Genomic DNA, 18,018 nt, shown 5'->3' on the forward strand with positions numbered 1-18,018 from the left:
TAAAAACAAAAGTTCCTTGTGCTGTAGGGTAATTATAACCAAAGGTAAAAGCAAGACACTAATATCAGTTCTCATTACTATCGTATGAGCCTTCAGATTTAAAATATTTTCAAGTCCATTCTTCCACTGGAGATTATAATGCCCTTAGAGGGAGATGATATTATACTTACTTTTTTTCAGAGGTTAACTAATAAATAAATAGCACAATGTTGTAAAAACCAGTTTGTAGAGAAACAGGGATCTGATTCCAAATGGAAATGGCACTCTAGTTTTGCAGATAATCTTTAGGATTTCAACAAGAATAACAGGCTCTAGAACAGGTAGAATTCAGTTAAATCACAGAGTAAACCCTTACATACCCTGATAACTAATACCATCTATAATCTTCAAACAATTAGAAAAAAAAGACTTTTTCCTTTTTTTTTTAGCCCCCATTTTACATATTTCAATTTTGTTCTAAAATGGGTTTCTCATTTCTCCCTCAAGGAAATAAATGTTTGCCAAGCCCCCACCCAATTCTCTAGGAATTGTATTTGTTTTCTAGACTCCAAGCATCCTAATAGTAAACTCTTAATTAAAGTAGAGTTCTGTGACTTAAGATGGTATTGACTTGGGGGCAGCCATACTACCTAGAACTCAATTCTCCAATGAGTTCCCCAAAATTCTCTTGTGTCATTGAGTATGCCCAAGACCTAACATTGCCAATAAATGCCGATTTCCACTGAATATTTTTGCCAAAACTGGAAGGTTACAACTCTTATTAGGACAAGAAAGGGGAGAAGAGGATCATCTCTCCCTTTGTGGAGATAGCTCTGCAGATGTGTTCACACCACAATATTGTTAAGTGGTGGGTCAAGTTTATAGTGTCACTGGTAATGCCATCAGGAAACAGAACCACTTAAGACAATGATAGTCCTATTTTGTTGGAGATACACATGAGATAAAGGAGAATGGTCATGTTCATCTAGTTATGAAGAACAACTAAATCAAATTTTACAACCAAGTCACCCTCAAACCCAGTGAAGATAAGTAATACAATTGAATGGATTTTCTTGGGATTTAAACATCACATTTTTATAAAGAAAAACAAGGTCTGTATTTAAAAAAATAAAGTTTTGAAAGACTACAAAACACGAAGAGAAAAAATATAGAACTACTAATATTCTTTTAAATATATGCCATCACTTTAATCCTATCCTGGCTAAAACTGTTTACCAGTAACTTAGTTCAGGATTTGTCATGTTTATTTACAGATGCCACTTCTCAAGAGACCTTTTATGACTATGCATTATTCTTTTCACCCATCATGAAGATTTTATTGGCAAAAACAATGCAGAAAATATAATATCAAAAGGAAGATAAGGAATGTATACAGAATAAATCAAAATAAACATTTACACGGTCACCAGATTCTTCCTCAATTCTCAAATGCATATTTTTAATCTTTCAGAAATTAAAATTTTCAAATCCCTGTCTAAAGAAATCTGCCTGCTGCCAGGCAAAGATGTTTTTAACTATTTCACTGTCACTTCACTGAGTAAGGAACAGAAATTCAAGTGAAATTTGAAATTCCTAATCATCGTGTTTTTTTTAATAGCTTCAAGATATTACAACTAAGTAAAAATGAAAATTAACTATTTAGAGAAGATGGCTTGTTACATGCCACATAATGTAATTAAAGGCAGGTGAAATTGCCAAATCTCTCAAAATAGATCAGAAATGGTTTGCTTCTTAGAAAGGCTGATTTGAGCAATTCATATACCCAGGACTTTCTCATCACTGGCAACTGAATGATTCTCAAGCTTCTGACTAGAATCCAACAGAATCCGCTTAACTTCTCAAGGATATTTAACTCAGAGGAAAAAATCAAAATTAAAAGTTCAACAAACAGGGAGTCTTCTGTATGTTTCATATCATTCTCAATTTAAAGGTAATAAATAAGTAAAATCATTATTGTTTAAAATAAAAATAAACGGCCTGTTCCTATAATACTGTGCCAAACTACCAAGGGCAAAAGTGACTCAGAAAAATCCTAACACTCAATGTGAAAAAAGGCTTAGATATAATCTTTAATTTTATACTAAAGAAAAATGTGGCATATAACTAAAGATATAATAAAGATACAACATTTAAATTTTATGTATTTTTAATGTAGTATCTTTTCCCCACTCCTCCCTCAAAAAAAATCAAATAAATCATAAGTCACAATCTTTTGGCATATCTAAACACAATATATACATGGTCTACAGTCACGGTATTTAACTTATATTTCAAAACACATGTTTGAGCCCCGAATATAGTATTTCTGAAAATAACTGATGGTTCAGAAAATACAACTCCTATTCAACCAACACTTTATCACAGATGAAAAAACAACATACAAAAAAAGTTTATCTGATCAGAGGTCAGTAAAACTGAAAATGGCTAAAAAATAGAATTCAACAAGCTCTCTATCTAATAAAGGAACTGACTAAAACTAACAACACATAATTTAATAAATGTAAAGTCCTGCGTTGAGGGTAAAAAAAAAATAAATTCAAGAAGCAATATTACAACAAAAAAAGAATAGCTCACTTGAGAAAAAGCAATATTAAAAATTATCATACTTGAGGGCTGGGGCTGGGGCTCAGCGGTAGCACACTTGCCTGGCAGTGTGAGGCACTGGGTTAGATTCTCAGCACCACATAAAAATAAATAAAGGTCTATCAACAACTAAAAAAAATATATTTAAAAAAATTATCATACTCTAGCCAGGCGCAGCGGCGCACACCTATAATCTTAGCAGCTCTGGAAGCTGAGGCAGGAGGATCCTGAGTTCAAAACCAGCTTCAAAAATGGCAAGGTGCTAAGCAGCAGCTCAGTGAGACCCTGTCTCTAAATAAGATACAAAATAGGGCTGGGGATGTGGCTCAGTGATTGAATGCCCCTGAGTTCAAGCCCCCGTACCAGAAAAATAAAAATCATACTCTTAAACTGCATAAATAAGTGTGTCTTGCTTTGGAACAATAAATATAGTCTCCTTGTTCCCTTTGGTTAGGGGCCCACTATAGCTCTAGCACTAAGGTTTCTTCCAGGCACCATCTAGAAAGGGAAGAATTAATAAATTTGAGTTTTACTAAAGGAGAATGAGTAAGACTTTCTTTTACTTAGCACACATATATTATATACTGTGCTTCAGGGACCATTTTAAAGACTTTATAGATTAAGTCACATGAGGAATGAATGCACAAATTAGGAATGTTTATCTGAAGGAAGGGATGTATGATAGCTCCTGTCAAGTATCTATGGGTCTATCACGTGGATAGATGAAGTAGCCCACTTACTTTTACCATTCTGTGAACAAGAAATAACAAGAGATTTGAGTTCTACAGAAAAACCCTGAGAGCAAAACCTATCTGTGAAGTTTAATTTTAAGTGCTAAGTGGGAAAACATATATTAAAGAACTTTTTCTGCTATGAAACAAAACGTACACATTATTAGAATTAACTTCCTTGTAAAAGAGTAGATCTCAATCAAGAGAAATATTTACAAAGAAACTAATCATGGGCTTAGGAGTATAATTATTCTTAATTTGAAACTGCAATTCATACTAAGTATGTGACTTTATTAAGTCTCCTTGTCTCTCTGGCTTCATTTTTCTCACCTTTAAAATGAGGAGAAGGCTGTTGTGAGGATTAAATGTGACATTGTATGTAAACATTTAGCATGGTGCTGACACAATAAATTGCATATGTAATAGTGATCATCATCATCATCATCATGAATATCTTCAGAGAATATAAACTATATGATACATGGTATAATTGGATGGCTCTGCTATGCACCTGCCTGAGTATATCTTTCTGCAATGTACCTATCATATTACAGCAATCCAAATATAATATGGAACTTGATTGGGTAATTTAAAAGACATTTTTCTCTTATAATTTGAAAGGAAAAAACACCCTTAAAATCTAAATAAAGAATTCTGATTAGTAAAATATCAAGAATACAAGTAATAATGCAATAATATAACAGGGAAATTATGAAATTACAAGAAAAATTTAAAAAGACTAAAGCAGCAGCAGCACATTAAATAGAAGCTACTCTTCCCAGGAATTAAAAGAAACATATATGGGCGAGGAGGCCCAATTACACTTTTCACAAGTACGTGAACAACTAGTTACATTCATCAGAAATATCAAAATAAAGGTAGTTTCATTTAAAAAGTGAATTTCAGTAGAGTAAGAACAAGAGTTTAAGGATACACAGAATACTAATTACTTTGAATGGAATTTGAGCTTTAACAAATGTACTCCTAAATGTTGGATTAAACAATACGAAAGCCCAAATACCTAGCAATTAGGTAAATTCAGAACCTTCTAATATTCATAATCCATGTCTTCTTGTAAATGGAGTTAACTCAATAGGAACCTCTAATCTGCTTTAAGAGATATTTCAAGATAGTAAAATTTTAAAGGCAGTGGCCCAAATCTGAAAAACTTCCTAATGAATGACTAATAAATTAAAAGTACAACTCTTTCCCAAAATGTTAGAATATAATTCTTTCCAGCAAACATTATGCTTATTATAGTACTAACATGATGAAATAAATAAAATGTAGAAATTAAAAACTAGGGTAGCTTTAAGGTACTTTTGGGGGAGATCTGACTTCTCATAAATGATAGATAGTGAAATTACAACAATTACAATGCAAGTTCCAAAAACAAATGTTGTTAGAGAGCTGTAAAATCAGTAGGAAACTTATTTCCTTTTTTAATTTGAATTTTTGTCTTAATTTTAAGTAAGGAGCCCAGAATCCAGTGGAATTAAGGGAGCTTATTTCACAGGCAGATAATTCATTAATGTAATTTTGTGTCATTTTTAGCACAGAGCTGAGTGTATTCTAACAAAATGTATACAATAATTGTCATGTTAAAAGCAGAACTATCAACAATATTTACTAACCACTCAATTTAAAATGACATTTATTAAAAATTAAAACAGTATCAGCATTCACATTAGTTTTCATTAACAAATTTGCTTTTGCTGATGCACAAGGCCCTGGGTTCAAATCCTGTACCAAGAAAATAAACAAATTTATTGATGCTCAAATATCAATCCAATCACGTTACTCTTTAGAGAAACAAAAAATTTCATCTGACAAAATAAGGCAAAAGGTAGAAAGACAGTTCTTCAATAACAAATATACTATTCCTGCCGGCACAGTGGCACCCGCCTGTAATCCCAAAGGCTCCAGAGGCTGAGGCAGGAGGATCACGAGTTCAAACCCAGTCTCAGTAAAAGCAAGGTGCTAAGCAATTTAGTGAGACCCTGTCTCTAAATAAAACACAAAATGGAGCTGGAGATGTGGCTCAATGGTCGAGTGGCCCTGAGTTCAATCCCCGGAAACCACTCCCTCCCCTCGGAAAAAAAAAAAACATACACACACACACACACACACACACACACAATTACTTTCTCATATAGGCTATGATGAAATTACTATGAATATTATTCCCAGTCACAGTCAAATGAGACGTTGCTAATAGCAATTATATACATAAAACTGACAATAAAAAACTACTGAGAAATCACTTTAATTGTTCTAGGGGGAAAAAAGGCAACAAATTTCTAATGTGTGACGTTCAGAAAAAATCGTCCTAAGTTTCTTGAGAGCAAACTAAAAAAGAAAACACCAGACTGCCCAATGACAGTTGAAATTACAAAATCACAACCAGATGCAGTCAAGTTGGGATCTGAATCTGAGTATGAAAAAAGGTGGGCAATTTATATGTCTAAAATTAAACCTTGCGGGGAGGGGGGCTGGAGTTGTAGCTCAGGGGTAGAGTGCTTGCCTCATACGTGTGAGGCATTGAGTTCGATTCCCAGCACCACATCTAAATAAGCAAGTAAAATAAAGGTTCATCAACAACTAAAAAAATAAATAAATAAATAAATTAAACGTTGGGATGGGAAGGACAGAAAGCAAAAAAAAAAAAATACATAATTTCATAAACAAAGAAAGGAGGCCAGGTTAGATAAGGAGAAACCTAAGGATCAGTTTATGCCTGTCTCAAAGATATACAAAACAACTTCTCAGGGTAAACTCCAAAGTGGGCAAGGAAACATTCTTTTTGCACCCACAGGAACCAACCTCCCTACCACTAGTATGCTAAATCATGAATCCGACATGATTTACAGGTATTTGGCCCCTGCACTATAGGTACGGGAAAGAAGGGTCGGCTGGCAGGGAGCCTAGAATTCCAGAGACCTGGGGGTACACACCCAACGCGGAAGGAAAGGTGGAGAGGGGCTAGCACTTCTCACCGTGATTATCTTTCTGCCCGATATTGTGTGTTCGGATGAGAGAGGAGAGTCTCCTCACATCCCCCTTGAAGACGCACTCGTGCACCGGATAGTGTGCGGGGCAGTTGCTTCCATCCGCGACGACTGCAATAGGATTGGTGCCGGCTAGGAGAGCCGGGGACTGAGAAGTGGTAGTCACGGAATTGTGCAGCGGCAGGACCGGGGCACCAGGGGGATTGGAGGAAGCCGGAGCTGCCTTCAACTGCAGCCGGTGGTGATGGTTACTGAAGATCTTATGACAGGCTTTGCCGCCCTTGCCGCTGCTGCCAGTGCCAATCCTGCCTCCGGTAAAGGTGCCGCCGAGAGCAGCTGCCGCTTCCTCATCTCCGGGCTCCAGCAGGTCCCCCTCTTCTTTGCTGGGCTTGTGGTCCCTCCGCAATGAACGGATCTTCTCCCCGGTCATCACCGCCGCCAGGGGCAGGGAGTAGATCCGGCAGGCTCACCGCGGGCGACGGAGCGGGCGCTGCGGCGGCACGAGGTGATTAGAGCGGCGGCCAGGAGCGTCCAGCGCAGCATGAACTCCCAGAGCACCTTCGAGCCCGGGGCAAACGCATCTCCTGGAAGAAAATCCGGCTCTCGCCTAGGCACCAAGAGACGCACGCAAGCTCGCTAAAGGGAGCCACAACTCTGGTGCCCACGACACCAGGATTCCAGTCCCCGCCGCCGCAGCTGCAGCAGCCACCGCAGCCGCCGCCACTGCCTCACACCAAAAACCAGGGCACCGCCATCTTCCCTTTGCTTGTCTCGCGAGAACTCCCCCGGGAACGAAAGGGAGGAAACACCGCGATAAGTGTGCGGCCCCCGCTCTCTCTCTTTCTCTCTCTCGCACCTCCGGAGACCCAGTCTCTCTCGCCCGCAGCGTGCCTCCGCCCTCAGCTGGAGTCTGGAGCTGGAAGACACAAACTTAGCCGTCCTACTGGCCACGCTTCTTGTGGGCGGTCTGAAACCTTAGCCAGCATTGGAGGTGTTTGCTGCACGTTATACACAATGATTAAACCCTCAGACCTCTGAGCCTCCCTCAGAGTGCAGAATGACGCCATTGCACACAGGATGTGATGTCACTGAGATGCCACAGGACATCCATTCAATAAACAAGTACTAAGCACCTACATGATGCCATGCGCCGAGCTAATAGATTTATAAAACGCCTCTCGAAACTACAAAAAGCACTTAGAGGAGGAAAGACAGTTAAATATAATGTTTAATAGTGCAACGAATGAAGCAGATGTGGGGAACTGGGTTACACCAAAAAGGAGAGGGCAGATTTTAGTATTGGGATGTCACAAAAGTCATCTTAGATGAACTTAAGGACTGACCTTAAGGAGAGGCCTCTCAAATATTTGTTAGATGAATTAATTTGGGGCAAATACCGGAGTTACTGTAGTGGATGCTCATAAATGTCAAATAATTGTGCAAGTAGAATATCATAGGATTAGTTCATGTCCAATCTCAATATTGTCAAATTCTAAAGAAAGGTAAATCTAACAACCATAAATCTTTGACAAAGTCACCCAAACTGGTGGAGGGTGGGGTTTACAGAAACATTCTAAAGATCTTTACCCATTTCTCTTTCCAAAGTCCTATTTACATTTTGACAGCTGTGTCGCTCAAATCTCTTCTTTCTTTATTCCTACCCCTATCTTCTCCTTCTCTGGGAAAACAAACAGGGCTGAATGTGGCTCAGTAGTACAGCAGTGCTTTGCTAGTATGCCTGAGGACATGAGTTCATTCCGAAGGGGAGAGGGTTGCAAAAACTTGTGGGTCTCTCTTCATCCTTCCCTGTAACTCAGGTTTTCACCTTTAGTCTGTTTCTGCTTCCAAATATTTTCAAATCAGTCTTTCTCCCTTTCTTTCTGTCTCTCCCACACACTTTTTTTTTTTTTTTTTTGGTGTGTATGTTGTGGGGGAGCCACTTTCGTTCAAATATTACCCATTCAGACCTCAAAGGAGTCTCCTTAGAGAGCAAGAGACTGATAATATACATACAATAATATTTAGTGCTTTCACAATAGCCAATATTTATTTTTAACTCTAAGCCAGGCAACACACTTGACATTTATATACTGTTATGTCCTTGTGATAAGCATGATCATCTTCTCTTGGAAAAAAACTTGCTCAATACCTCAATGCTAGAATGTGGCACAATTTTAGGACTAAAGAGATAAGAAAGGCTACACCATGTAGGCCTTTGTATGTTGCCTTGAAAGTTTAGATTTTAAGCTGAGCATAGTGGCTCTCATACTTGTAATCCAATAGGCCCAGGACCCTGAGGTAGGAGGATCACAAGTTCAAGCCAGCCTCAGCAATTTAGCAAGACTGTAAGCAACCTTGCCAGATCCTGTCTCAAAATTAAAAAATAAAAAGGGCTCAGTGGCTTAGTGTTTAAATGCCCTTGGGTTCAATTCCTGGTACAAAAAAAAAAAAAATTAGATTTTATCCTTTAAAAAAAATGGATAGTCTTTTAGAAATTTTAAACAGAGAAAGAGCAAGAGGAGATTTGTTTTTAGAAAAGTCACTCATACTTAAGAAAAGTATATATAAAGAACAGATTGCAAGCTGGGGATATAGCTCAGTTGGTAAAGCACTTGCCTCACATGCACAAGGCCATGGGTTCAATCCCCAGCACCCCCCCAAAAAAATTGCAAGGGGCTACACTAAAGACAAGGAAACTAACAAGCTATGCATGAACCAAACAGTAGTAATAATAAGTGTTAATATATGCATGCAGGGGCTGGGGATATGGCTCAAGCGGTAGCACGCTCGCCTGGCATGTGTGCGGCCCGGGGTTCGATCCTAAGCACCACATACAAACAAAGATGTTGTGTCCACCGATAACTAAAAAATAAATATTAAAATTCTCCCTCTCTCTCTCTCTCTCTCTCTCTCAAAAAAAAAAAAAAAACTCATTACTTTAAAAAATATATATATATGCATGCAGAAGTTTGGTAGAATATTATATATTATATATCACATGTAGTAAACAATGGTTATCTCCTGGAGATGGGACTGCTAAATCATATTCCCTGGATTGAATTCCTTTGTACAAAGGAAAAGTATTCCTTTATATTAATAGGAAAAATAAATTAATTTTTAAAAGAAGTGTGCAGTTGCTGAGTGTGGTGGCTCATGCCAGTAATCCCAGTGACTTGGAAGGCTGAGGCAGGAGGATCTCAAGTTCAAAGACAGCCTCAGCAATTTGGTGAGGCCCTAAGCAACTCAGTGAGACCCTGTCTCTAAATAAAATACAAAACAGGGCAGGTTACATGGCTCAGTGGTTGAGTGCCCCTGAGTTTAATCCCAGTAACCCCCCCCCAAAAAAAATAGTGTTCAATAATTCAGGTGAGAGAGGATGAGTGCATGAAACAAAATAATAAGAATGAGGCTGCAGAAGTTTTAAGAGTTAAAAAAATTTTTTTTCAATCTTGGCATACTGAGTCAAAAATTCTTATTGCTTATCCAAAGGAAATTAGATGGTAGACATCTTGGAAATTCAGCAATGAATCTTAGGAGATAGAGAACTGAGTTCAGACCAAATACAGGAGTTATCATTATACAGTAGTTGATGCCCCAGGGTGGCTGAGTTCCCTGAGGGAGAGAGTGTATAGTGAAAAATTAAGAGGAACCAATATAGGAAAAAAAAAAAACTTGAAAATACAAACACTTAAAGGATCTGCATACAAACAGTGCTACCTCTTGTTATCAAAACCTACTATTATAAACAAAAAACAGAATATTCTACCATTTATCTGTGAAGCATCTTACCACTGGATTCAGAATTTAAAAGTACTTTATTAATGGCTGCCATCCCTGGCTGAATGTGAAAACTCCTAACTATCCATCCAGTAAAACCAAACACTTTAGACATAAAAAATGTTCAGCTCTTACATTTAAGGGCTCATTATATAACAGTGAAAAAGTGACATAGAAGTATAAAATTACATTATGAAAAATATATTATTGAGATTATATGAGATCCCAATAGAAACTGGGTACAGTGGTCCATGCCTATAAACCCAGCAGTTTGGAAGACTGAGACAGGAAGATCATGAGTTCAAATCCAGCCTCAGCAAAATCAAGGTGCTAGGCAACTCAGGGAGACCCTGTCTCTAAATAAAATACAAAATAGGGCTGGGGATGTGCCTCAGTGGTCAAGTACCCCTGAGTTCAATCCCCAGAAATCCCTCCCCCAAAAATCCCCAATAGGATATGGAATAGTTATTAATTCTATCTGGAAGCAATATAAATCAGATGATCAAGAAATCTTTCTGAAGGCAGCAATGTCTGAATTGGGTTTTAAACAATATGTATGAATTGGGCAAGGCAAAAAAAACCCAAATAACCTATTTGATCTAATCCTTGCTATGAGTTACCCACTAACCCTATATTACAGAGTAGGAAAATAAGGTACAAGAAGGGATCACTCAGCTAATGAGTATAGTTAAAGAGAATGGAATGTATAAATGTAGCATGATATTTGAGAATCATTGGAGCAAATTAGATGACAGCAAAAACAGTGGTAAATGAGAATAGAAAGGAAAGTTGGGGTAAGATCACAAAGAGCAATGTAGGAAACTTCAGCTATCTATACTAAGTAAATAGAGAATTTATAAAGATTTTCAAACACAGTAAAGACAGTATCACATTTAATCACCATAATGTGCAATCAACCCTTCTTGTACCCATATTCCATAGGTTTTGTCAAACTTTCTAGTTTCACCTCCTACTACACTTTCAAATTCACTCTTCAATCAACCAAAGTAATCTTCTAACTTCCTTAACCTCTCACGTCTCCATACTTCTACATGTTATACTATATGTCCAGAATTCAGTTCCATTTTACACAACTAGATAACTCCTTCAGTCTGTCAAAAATTAGTTCAAATTTTCTCTTTTTCTCTCGAGGGTTTTTGTTTTGTGTTTTTACCCAACATAGAAGTCAGGCCCAAGAATTTACATTGAACTAAACTACTAAATAAAATTTAGCATGTCCTTTTATTTTGAACATAGGCCACAAACCTCAACAGTATAAGCATTAGCAATATCTGTGACTTTGTAACCAAAAGAAACCACCTAAATCTTCATACTCCATTATACTTGGAATATCAAAATATCACTTATACTTATTAATTCCTAAAATTATGTTATTACCCTGTTAGATCTTCTTTTTTAATGAAATAATAAAGATGTGAATATATTGAATCAAAAGCTTAATACTTGATAGCAATTTCAATACACTAAATTTCCTTGGTAATCCCAAGATTATGCATTCAGAAATACTATTCTGTAAATAGATCGCTAGAGTTCACCACACCACCAAAGAGGTCCATGGCACAAAACCAAAAGTTGGAAGCCCTTCTTAGAGGTCTTTCTGCCCTTCCCTCCTTTTCTTCTATCCAATAATCCAAAATTCTAAATTAGGTATTCCCTCCTTTTTCCTTCTTTTTTTTTTTTAACTTTTGATTTCCCATTATAACTTCTATATGCGTCCTTGGTACCTTTGACTGCCTCCTCAACTAGTCCTTTGAGGTCTCTGGGTACTGAAGGATTTATCACTGCAATATGCACAGTGTCTTACAGATACTGAATGCTTGCTATTAACAATAAATAGTTGTTGCATTAACCAATCAATTAAAACATAAATGCGAAAGTATCTACAACACCAAGACATCTATAAACTCAGTGATGAGATACTAAATAAATAATCCCAATCTTAAATTGACAATTGCTTTCCTGGATTCTTATGCAAAGCTCAAGAGTGGATATAATATTTAGGATCAATTATAAATTTTTCATTCATAATTAAAAGCAAATTCAACTGAAACTGGCTTAAAGGGATGTATTCACATAATAGAGAAGTGCGGAGACAGTCTTCAAGAGCAGTCTGCCACCTCCAAATCCCACATCAGTTTCTTGATCACTCAGGCACTCTGTGTTTGGAGCGCCCTCCTCAGGCCAGTTTCCCTCGAGGACCCAAGATGGCAGCCAGCGGTAACAGGGACCCTTCCTCCTGCAGGGTCCTGAGGTCCGCGACCACAAAAATTTTACAGTGGCGACAATCTTGTCCACTTGTGGCATCCTACGGAACGATGATTGGCTCACGTTTAGGATACGTAAACAAATCCCTGAGGAAGAGGCGATGACCCTGATTCGGTTTGGCCAATCAGAACTCACCTCTGAGAAAGAGGTGGGGCCAAACCCTAACCGCTGAACTATTTCATTACAGTGTTTTCAGTGGGATGGATGCTAGGAAGACAAAGGCAAGAACAGTCTGTATACAAAAGTATTGCTGTTGTGGCCCGTTAGAAATAAGTCACCGGATCAGTCTTGAAGCAGGACATGGGTCTTTATTCTCCATGTGACAGAAGGGCACCAATCAAGTTGCCTCTGCAACCTTCCACCAGGATAAGGATAAGGACAGGCTTATAAAGCTACCCCCAAAAAAAGGAGGAGGAGGAGGGAAGGGGAGGGGGCAGAAGAGGAGGAGGGGGAGGGGAAGGGGGAGGAGAGGAGGGGAGGAGGAGGAGGAAGGGGGAGGAGGAGGAAGGGGGAGGAGAAGGGGAGGAGGAGGAGAAGAAGGAAAGAAAGAGGAGGAGGAGGAGGAACTGATACCTCCAATTACCTTTGATGAGTTCTGTTTCCTCAAATATTGAAGTATAATATCAGAGAAGCACCAAGGCAAGCTTAGAAAGCAAGAAATTTTTTATTCAAAGAATAGTAATACAGACTTCTCCTGGGAGAAAGAAGGGAACCCAAAGTCACATCCATAGGATGAGGAAGTCCTGTCCCTTTTATACACCTAAATTTCCTTTGCTCTCCTGCACCCTTCTCCCTTATCTTGTTCCTTTCCCCACATCCTGCATGCATGATTAGGAGATGCCCTTGAGGTGACTACAAGGTGAGCAGGTGGGCTGGAAGGGCCAAGGTGGAGTGCTGGGCAGGAAGGAAGCTGCAGCCCAGGAGGCATTAATTGTCAGCTTCCTGTCTGCTCAGGAGTTGTTTCATTAACAATCTTTTGGGAGGTTAGTATAGGCAGGTAATCTTGGTCATCAAAGGGCTGGGAGACATGACCATTCCAATCTCCCAGTGGTGGTCTCCAACTTCCTGGACCAGAATCTGCCTTCATTTTCTCAATCCAATCTGATCACCTATCTACACTAACTGCCTGTCTTTAATTCTTGCTTCATCAACCCCACCCCCTTCTAATTTTAGGGACTCCTGTCCACTGTAAGGAAATGGGACAACAGCTCTGGCTGCTTCAAACTTAAAGAGGTGGTGGGGCAAGCAGTTTGAAGTTCCCTTTTAGAAATCAGGTTGGTAGAAGGGTTTTCAGTAAAAGTCTGGTTGAGAAGCGATAGGCTAGAGGATCATATGAGAGATGGGAAGTCTATAAGAGAAACAAGAAATTATGATACTGAAATAAGATTAATACAACAATAAATGCTGAAGCATATGAACACACCGATGAGTATGATGATGACCACAGATTTAACAATGTTTTCCAACAGGAGGTAACCAAAGAACCAAAAACTAAGAATTTGTCCCCATGACAAGGTTGGCAAGGACATGGCCTCTATCTTGGAATGCAAATCTTTAAGGATGTTAGTCACATTGTCACAGACAGGGATATAAACATAGCATTCAGTTCTAATAATGGCACAAGTGCCACCTTGGGCTGCAGTGAGGCCATCTAAAGGCATCCTGATTTGTAAGATGCCTTTCTTCATGAGTGTTACTTCTGTGTTAAGGAGAAATAGTTTCCTCAATGTCACGGAAGGCAGTTTGAGTACAATTGTTTAGGGTCTTCATGTGCCACATTACATCTTCTAAACCAATTTGTGGAATAAAAAACAAGCTAGATGATAATACCAACAAAAAACAGTTTGTCCCCATCTATGTCTGAGATTGGGGAGATTTGCTGGCTGTTCTTTACTTGGGGTCCATCTGCCTTGCATCCAGGTGTACTCGATAGTACATCTTCCTATCCAACCTGGGGGAAGCCAGGGCCATAAGTTAGTTTCATACATCCATTGAGTCCCATTGGGTATTGGCCAGCTAATTTCAGGTGTAGAGATCTAATTAGTCCCTAACCAATCACTGGCCTATAAAATCACAATTGTTGGCATAGTGAGTCTTGGGTCCATCCTAATTCTCGAGTAACATTAGGCCATTTGTCATAGGTATGGTTACGTTGTTCCTAATAGATTGGGGCTTTTAGGTTTAGATGCCCAATGGTGGGTATAAGGAACAAATATTCATCCTAAATCTGATAGTAACCATCCTTATACCTTTGACATGTTGGTGGTGATAGTGGAAAGCAAGAAGTGAATGGGCCTATATGTGGCTTAACAGTTGTAGAGGTCTGAAGGTTGGTCTGCTTTAAAGTGAAAGTTTTCCTATGATCTGGTTGTGATAAAGTTTCAGTTATAGGCCATAATTTAATACCGTAATGAATAGCAGTCTGAAAAGAGCGTTTATCCTCCTTTTGTTCTAACATTAAGAATTGTAAATTTGGGGGCTGGGGATGTGGCTCAAGCGGTAGCGCGCTCGCCTGGCATGCGTGCGGCCCGGGTTCGATCCTCAGCACCACATACAAACAAAGATGTTGTGTCCGCCAAGAACTAAAAAATAAATATTAAAAATTCTCTCTCTCTCTCTCTCCTCTCTCACTCTCTCTTTAAAAAAAAAAAGAATTGTAAATTTATCCAGTCACTGCCCTGTAAGGGGGATACCCACCAAGGTAGCCCAGAAGTGCTGGAAAGGGGTAATAGTACACATATGCAACAGTTATCTTTTTGTAACCTAGTGGCATACTGTTGGCTCAATTTCAGTGGATCTGTCTACAATAATAAAGAAAGAGAGGAAAAAATGTTTATATATCACCATTGTCTCTGTGGAAGAGATATTTCAGGTTTTCTATTGGAGAGCAGGAGTATTGTTCCTCAATTCCTGGGGAGGAGAAATTTATTTGGAATTGATTCAGGATGGCAGGTTTTAACCTAAGAGTAGTGGATCCAGTTTTCCTGTCCCAGCACTTTCACTGCAGAGGGGGTAGATAAGATTACAGGAAAATGTCCTTTACAAATATGGTAAAAATTTGGGGGATTTGAAGGTATGTTCTTGATCATAACTAGGTCCCCAGGCTCATAAAAAGGTGGAGCAGTGATTGGCTCAGATATGGGATATGTACAGATTTCAGCTTGAAACTTGGCCAGCTTTGTGAATATGAGCCACTAGATCTGCAGTTTCCTGACCTTTAAGAATATAATTCTTTGGGAATGGTTCAAATGGGCTAAGCCCTAGTGTTTTGGGGTTGTTCTTGACTCTGAGTAGGATCAGGGGAAGCACCTTAGGCCATGGGTAGTGGACTTCTTGAGTGAGTTTTCTCAATGCCTCTTTACGATATCATAAGATTTTTCTACCCTTCCTGAAGACTGGAGTCCGTGGTGGTATTTTGTGCCTAGGATTTTGGATATTCCCTAGTGACAGCTGCCTTGAAAACTGCTCCATTGTCACTCTGGAGGATGTGAGACATTCCAAATAGGGGAATTATTTCCTGTAATAAGTCTTTGACTACTTCTGATTGGGAGGGCTAGGTCTCAGTCCACTCAATAAAGGTTTCTACCATAACCAATAAATATCAGAACTACCACTCTTATGCATATGAATCAAATCAAATTGCCAGTCCTCCCCAGGAAACTGTCCTGTCTTTTGTAAACCTGGGGGCTTCTTGGCAGAGTTAAGCAAGTTATTTCTCTGACATGTCTTACAAGCTTTGACGATTTGGTGGATTGTGTTAGATATGGAAAATGACAAACCCCAAAATAATGTGGCCTGGGAAGAGGGATTGAGGAAGGATATACTGATAACATTGATCCATTCCCAATACATTCTTCTCCATTGATGAAACAAACCGTGGGGAGGAGATATCTATCAAGAATGACAGTGTCCGGGAGGAGGCCAAAACATTGATTCTTTCCTCCAAATAAACCCTTCCCAGATACTGATTGCTGACTCCAGATTCTTCATCTGGTCTAGTAAAAACAAATCTCAAATTCCTTTTTCTCAAATTCAACCCAGGGCCTTGTGCATGTGAGGCAAGCACTCTACCAACTGAGCTATACCCTCAGCCCCAAATCCCAAATTCCTGAGTGCCCAAACTGACACACTCTGTAATTAAGTCACCTCTCAGTGTAACCTATATAAGCACAGACTCCTGCTATGGCCAGTGGTTCATTTTCCACTAGGAAAATCGGGTCCATGGAGGTGTAATTCTATTGCTGAATAAAGGCTCTGAGGACTTGTGAAGTTTGTACCCTGCTCTGTCCTTTTGTGCTAACAGATTGTCTTTGAAATGTTTCTTCCCTCAAATATCTCTTGAGTTAATTTTAGAGTGTTTTTTCTCCTAAATGGAAAGATTGGTGTGGGGTGTGTAATATCTTCCATTGCAAGAGTTAGCAGGTAAGTAGAGTTTGTTATCTTCATCTGAATCCACCCAGAATGTAAGAGAATACCTCCTCTAGATAAGGCCTGGTGTGTCTCCTTCTGGGTGTATTTAGGTCTTTTCTCTGGGGGAGGGCCTGTCCATACTCACAGGGTTAAGTTGTTGTTCGCTGCCAAGGCCACTTAGAAGCCTCTTTGGCATGTTAATCTGATCCTCTATTGCCTTCTGCTATGTCATCTATTCCCTTTTGCTGTCCCTAACAGTAGATTACTGCTACCTCTTTGGGGAAATGAACAGCTTCTAACAGTTTTTTTAAGATTTGCTCATAGATATTTATGGACATTACCCCTGTTGTTTGAAATCCTCTCTCTTTCCAAATCTCTGTATGTGCATGCAGGATTCGGTAAGAATTTAGAGTCAGTGTAAATGTTAATTCTCTATTGTTTCCCTAGCTCCAGTGCTCTCATTAGGGCTATCAATTCTACAAGCTGTGTGCTTGCACCAGAGGACAAAGATTGTCCCTCTAAGGTATCAAGTAAAGTGACCACAGCTTATCCAGCCTTGTGTTCTCCTTGTTCCATAAAGAAACTCCCTTCTGTGAAGATGGTGAGGTCTGGATTAGACACTGGAAGGCTCTGAAGTTCTCCTCAAACTAAGAAATTTACAGCTAGGACTTGTGGGCAGTCACGTTCAGGATTCCCCTCCAACATTTCTAGGAGGAAAAGTAGCTGTGTTTAAATTAGAGCAAGTCCTTACTTGAGTTACAGGTCCTTCTAGAAGTAAAGTCTGGTATTTTAGAAGGTGACTGTCAGAGAGTCATAGTCCCCCTTTTGTATTTAAAATCCCCTAGAGATCATTGCGGGTGCAGACAATGAGATCTCTTCCCAGGGTGATTTTGACTGTCTCAGGGACCAGCAGGGACTACTGCTTCAACCTCCTGCAAACAGTGGGGCCAGAGACACTGTCAAGCTCCTTACTGAGAGTGGGTCCACTCTTGTGTGTGATCACTCCCAGGGCTATTCCTGGTTAAATTTTTATTCAATAGGTTAACTGAGGGTTAACCTATTGAACAACAGGTTGAATTTTTGTTCAATAGGCTAACTGAGGGCAAGGGCTTGAAGTAAGTTCCCTTTTAATGCCTTAAAGGCTTTAATATTTTCTGGTTCCCATATCAGGGCAGTTGTTTCTTGGTGTAGAGTTTATTGAATGAGGCTCTAAAGAGGCTTAA

At 39.2% G+C, this 18,018-nt stretch overlaps 1 protein-coding gene across 3 annotated transcripts in view; it reads right to left on the reverse strand.

Annotated features, from left to right (window-relative positions):
• Nucleotides 1-7,180, reverse strand: part of Ankrd13c (ankyrin repeat domain 13C) — a 75,323-nt gene extending 68,143 nt beyond the window's left edge. For all 3 annotated transcript variants that reach the window (XM_077791132.1, XM_026409372.2, XM_026409381.2), the window contains exon 1: nucleotides 6,311-7,180. In XM_077791132.1, the coding sequence (XP_077647258.1) occupies nucleotides 6,311-6,752 (442 nt within the window). In that variant the 5' untranslated portion in view covers nucleotides 6,753-7,180. The remainder of the gene's footprint in view (nucleotides 1-6,310) is intronic.
• Between the last annotated feature and the right edge of the window lie 10,838 nt (nucleotides 7,181-18,018).

The sequence above is a fragment of the Urocitellus parryii genome, chromosome 11, assembly GCF_045843805.1.
Source record: "Urocitellus parryii isolate mUroPar1 chromosome 11, mUroPar1.hap1, whole genome shotgun sequence".
NCBI lineage: Eukaryota > Metazoa > Chordata > Mammalia > Rodentia > Sciuridae > Urocitellus > Urocitellus parryii.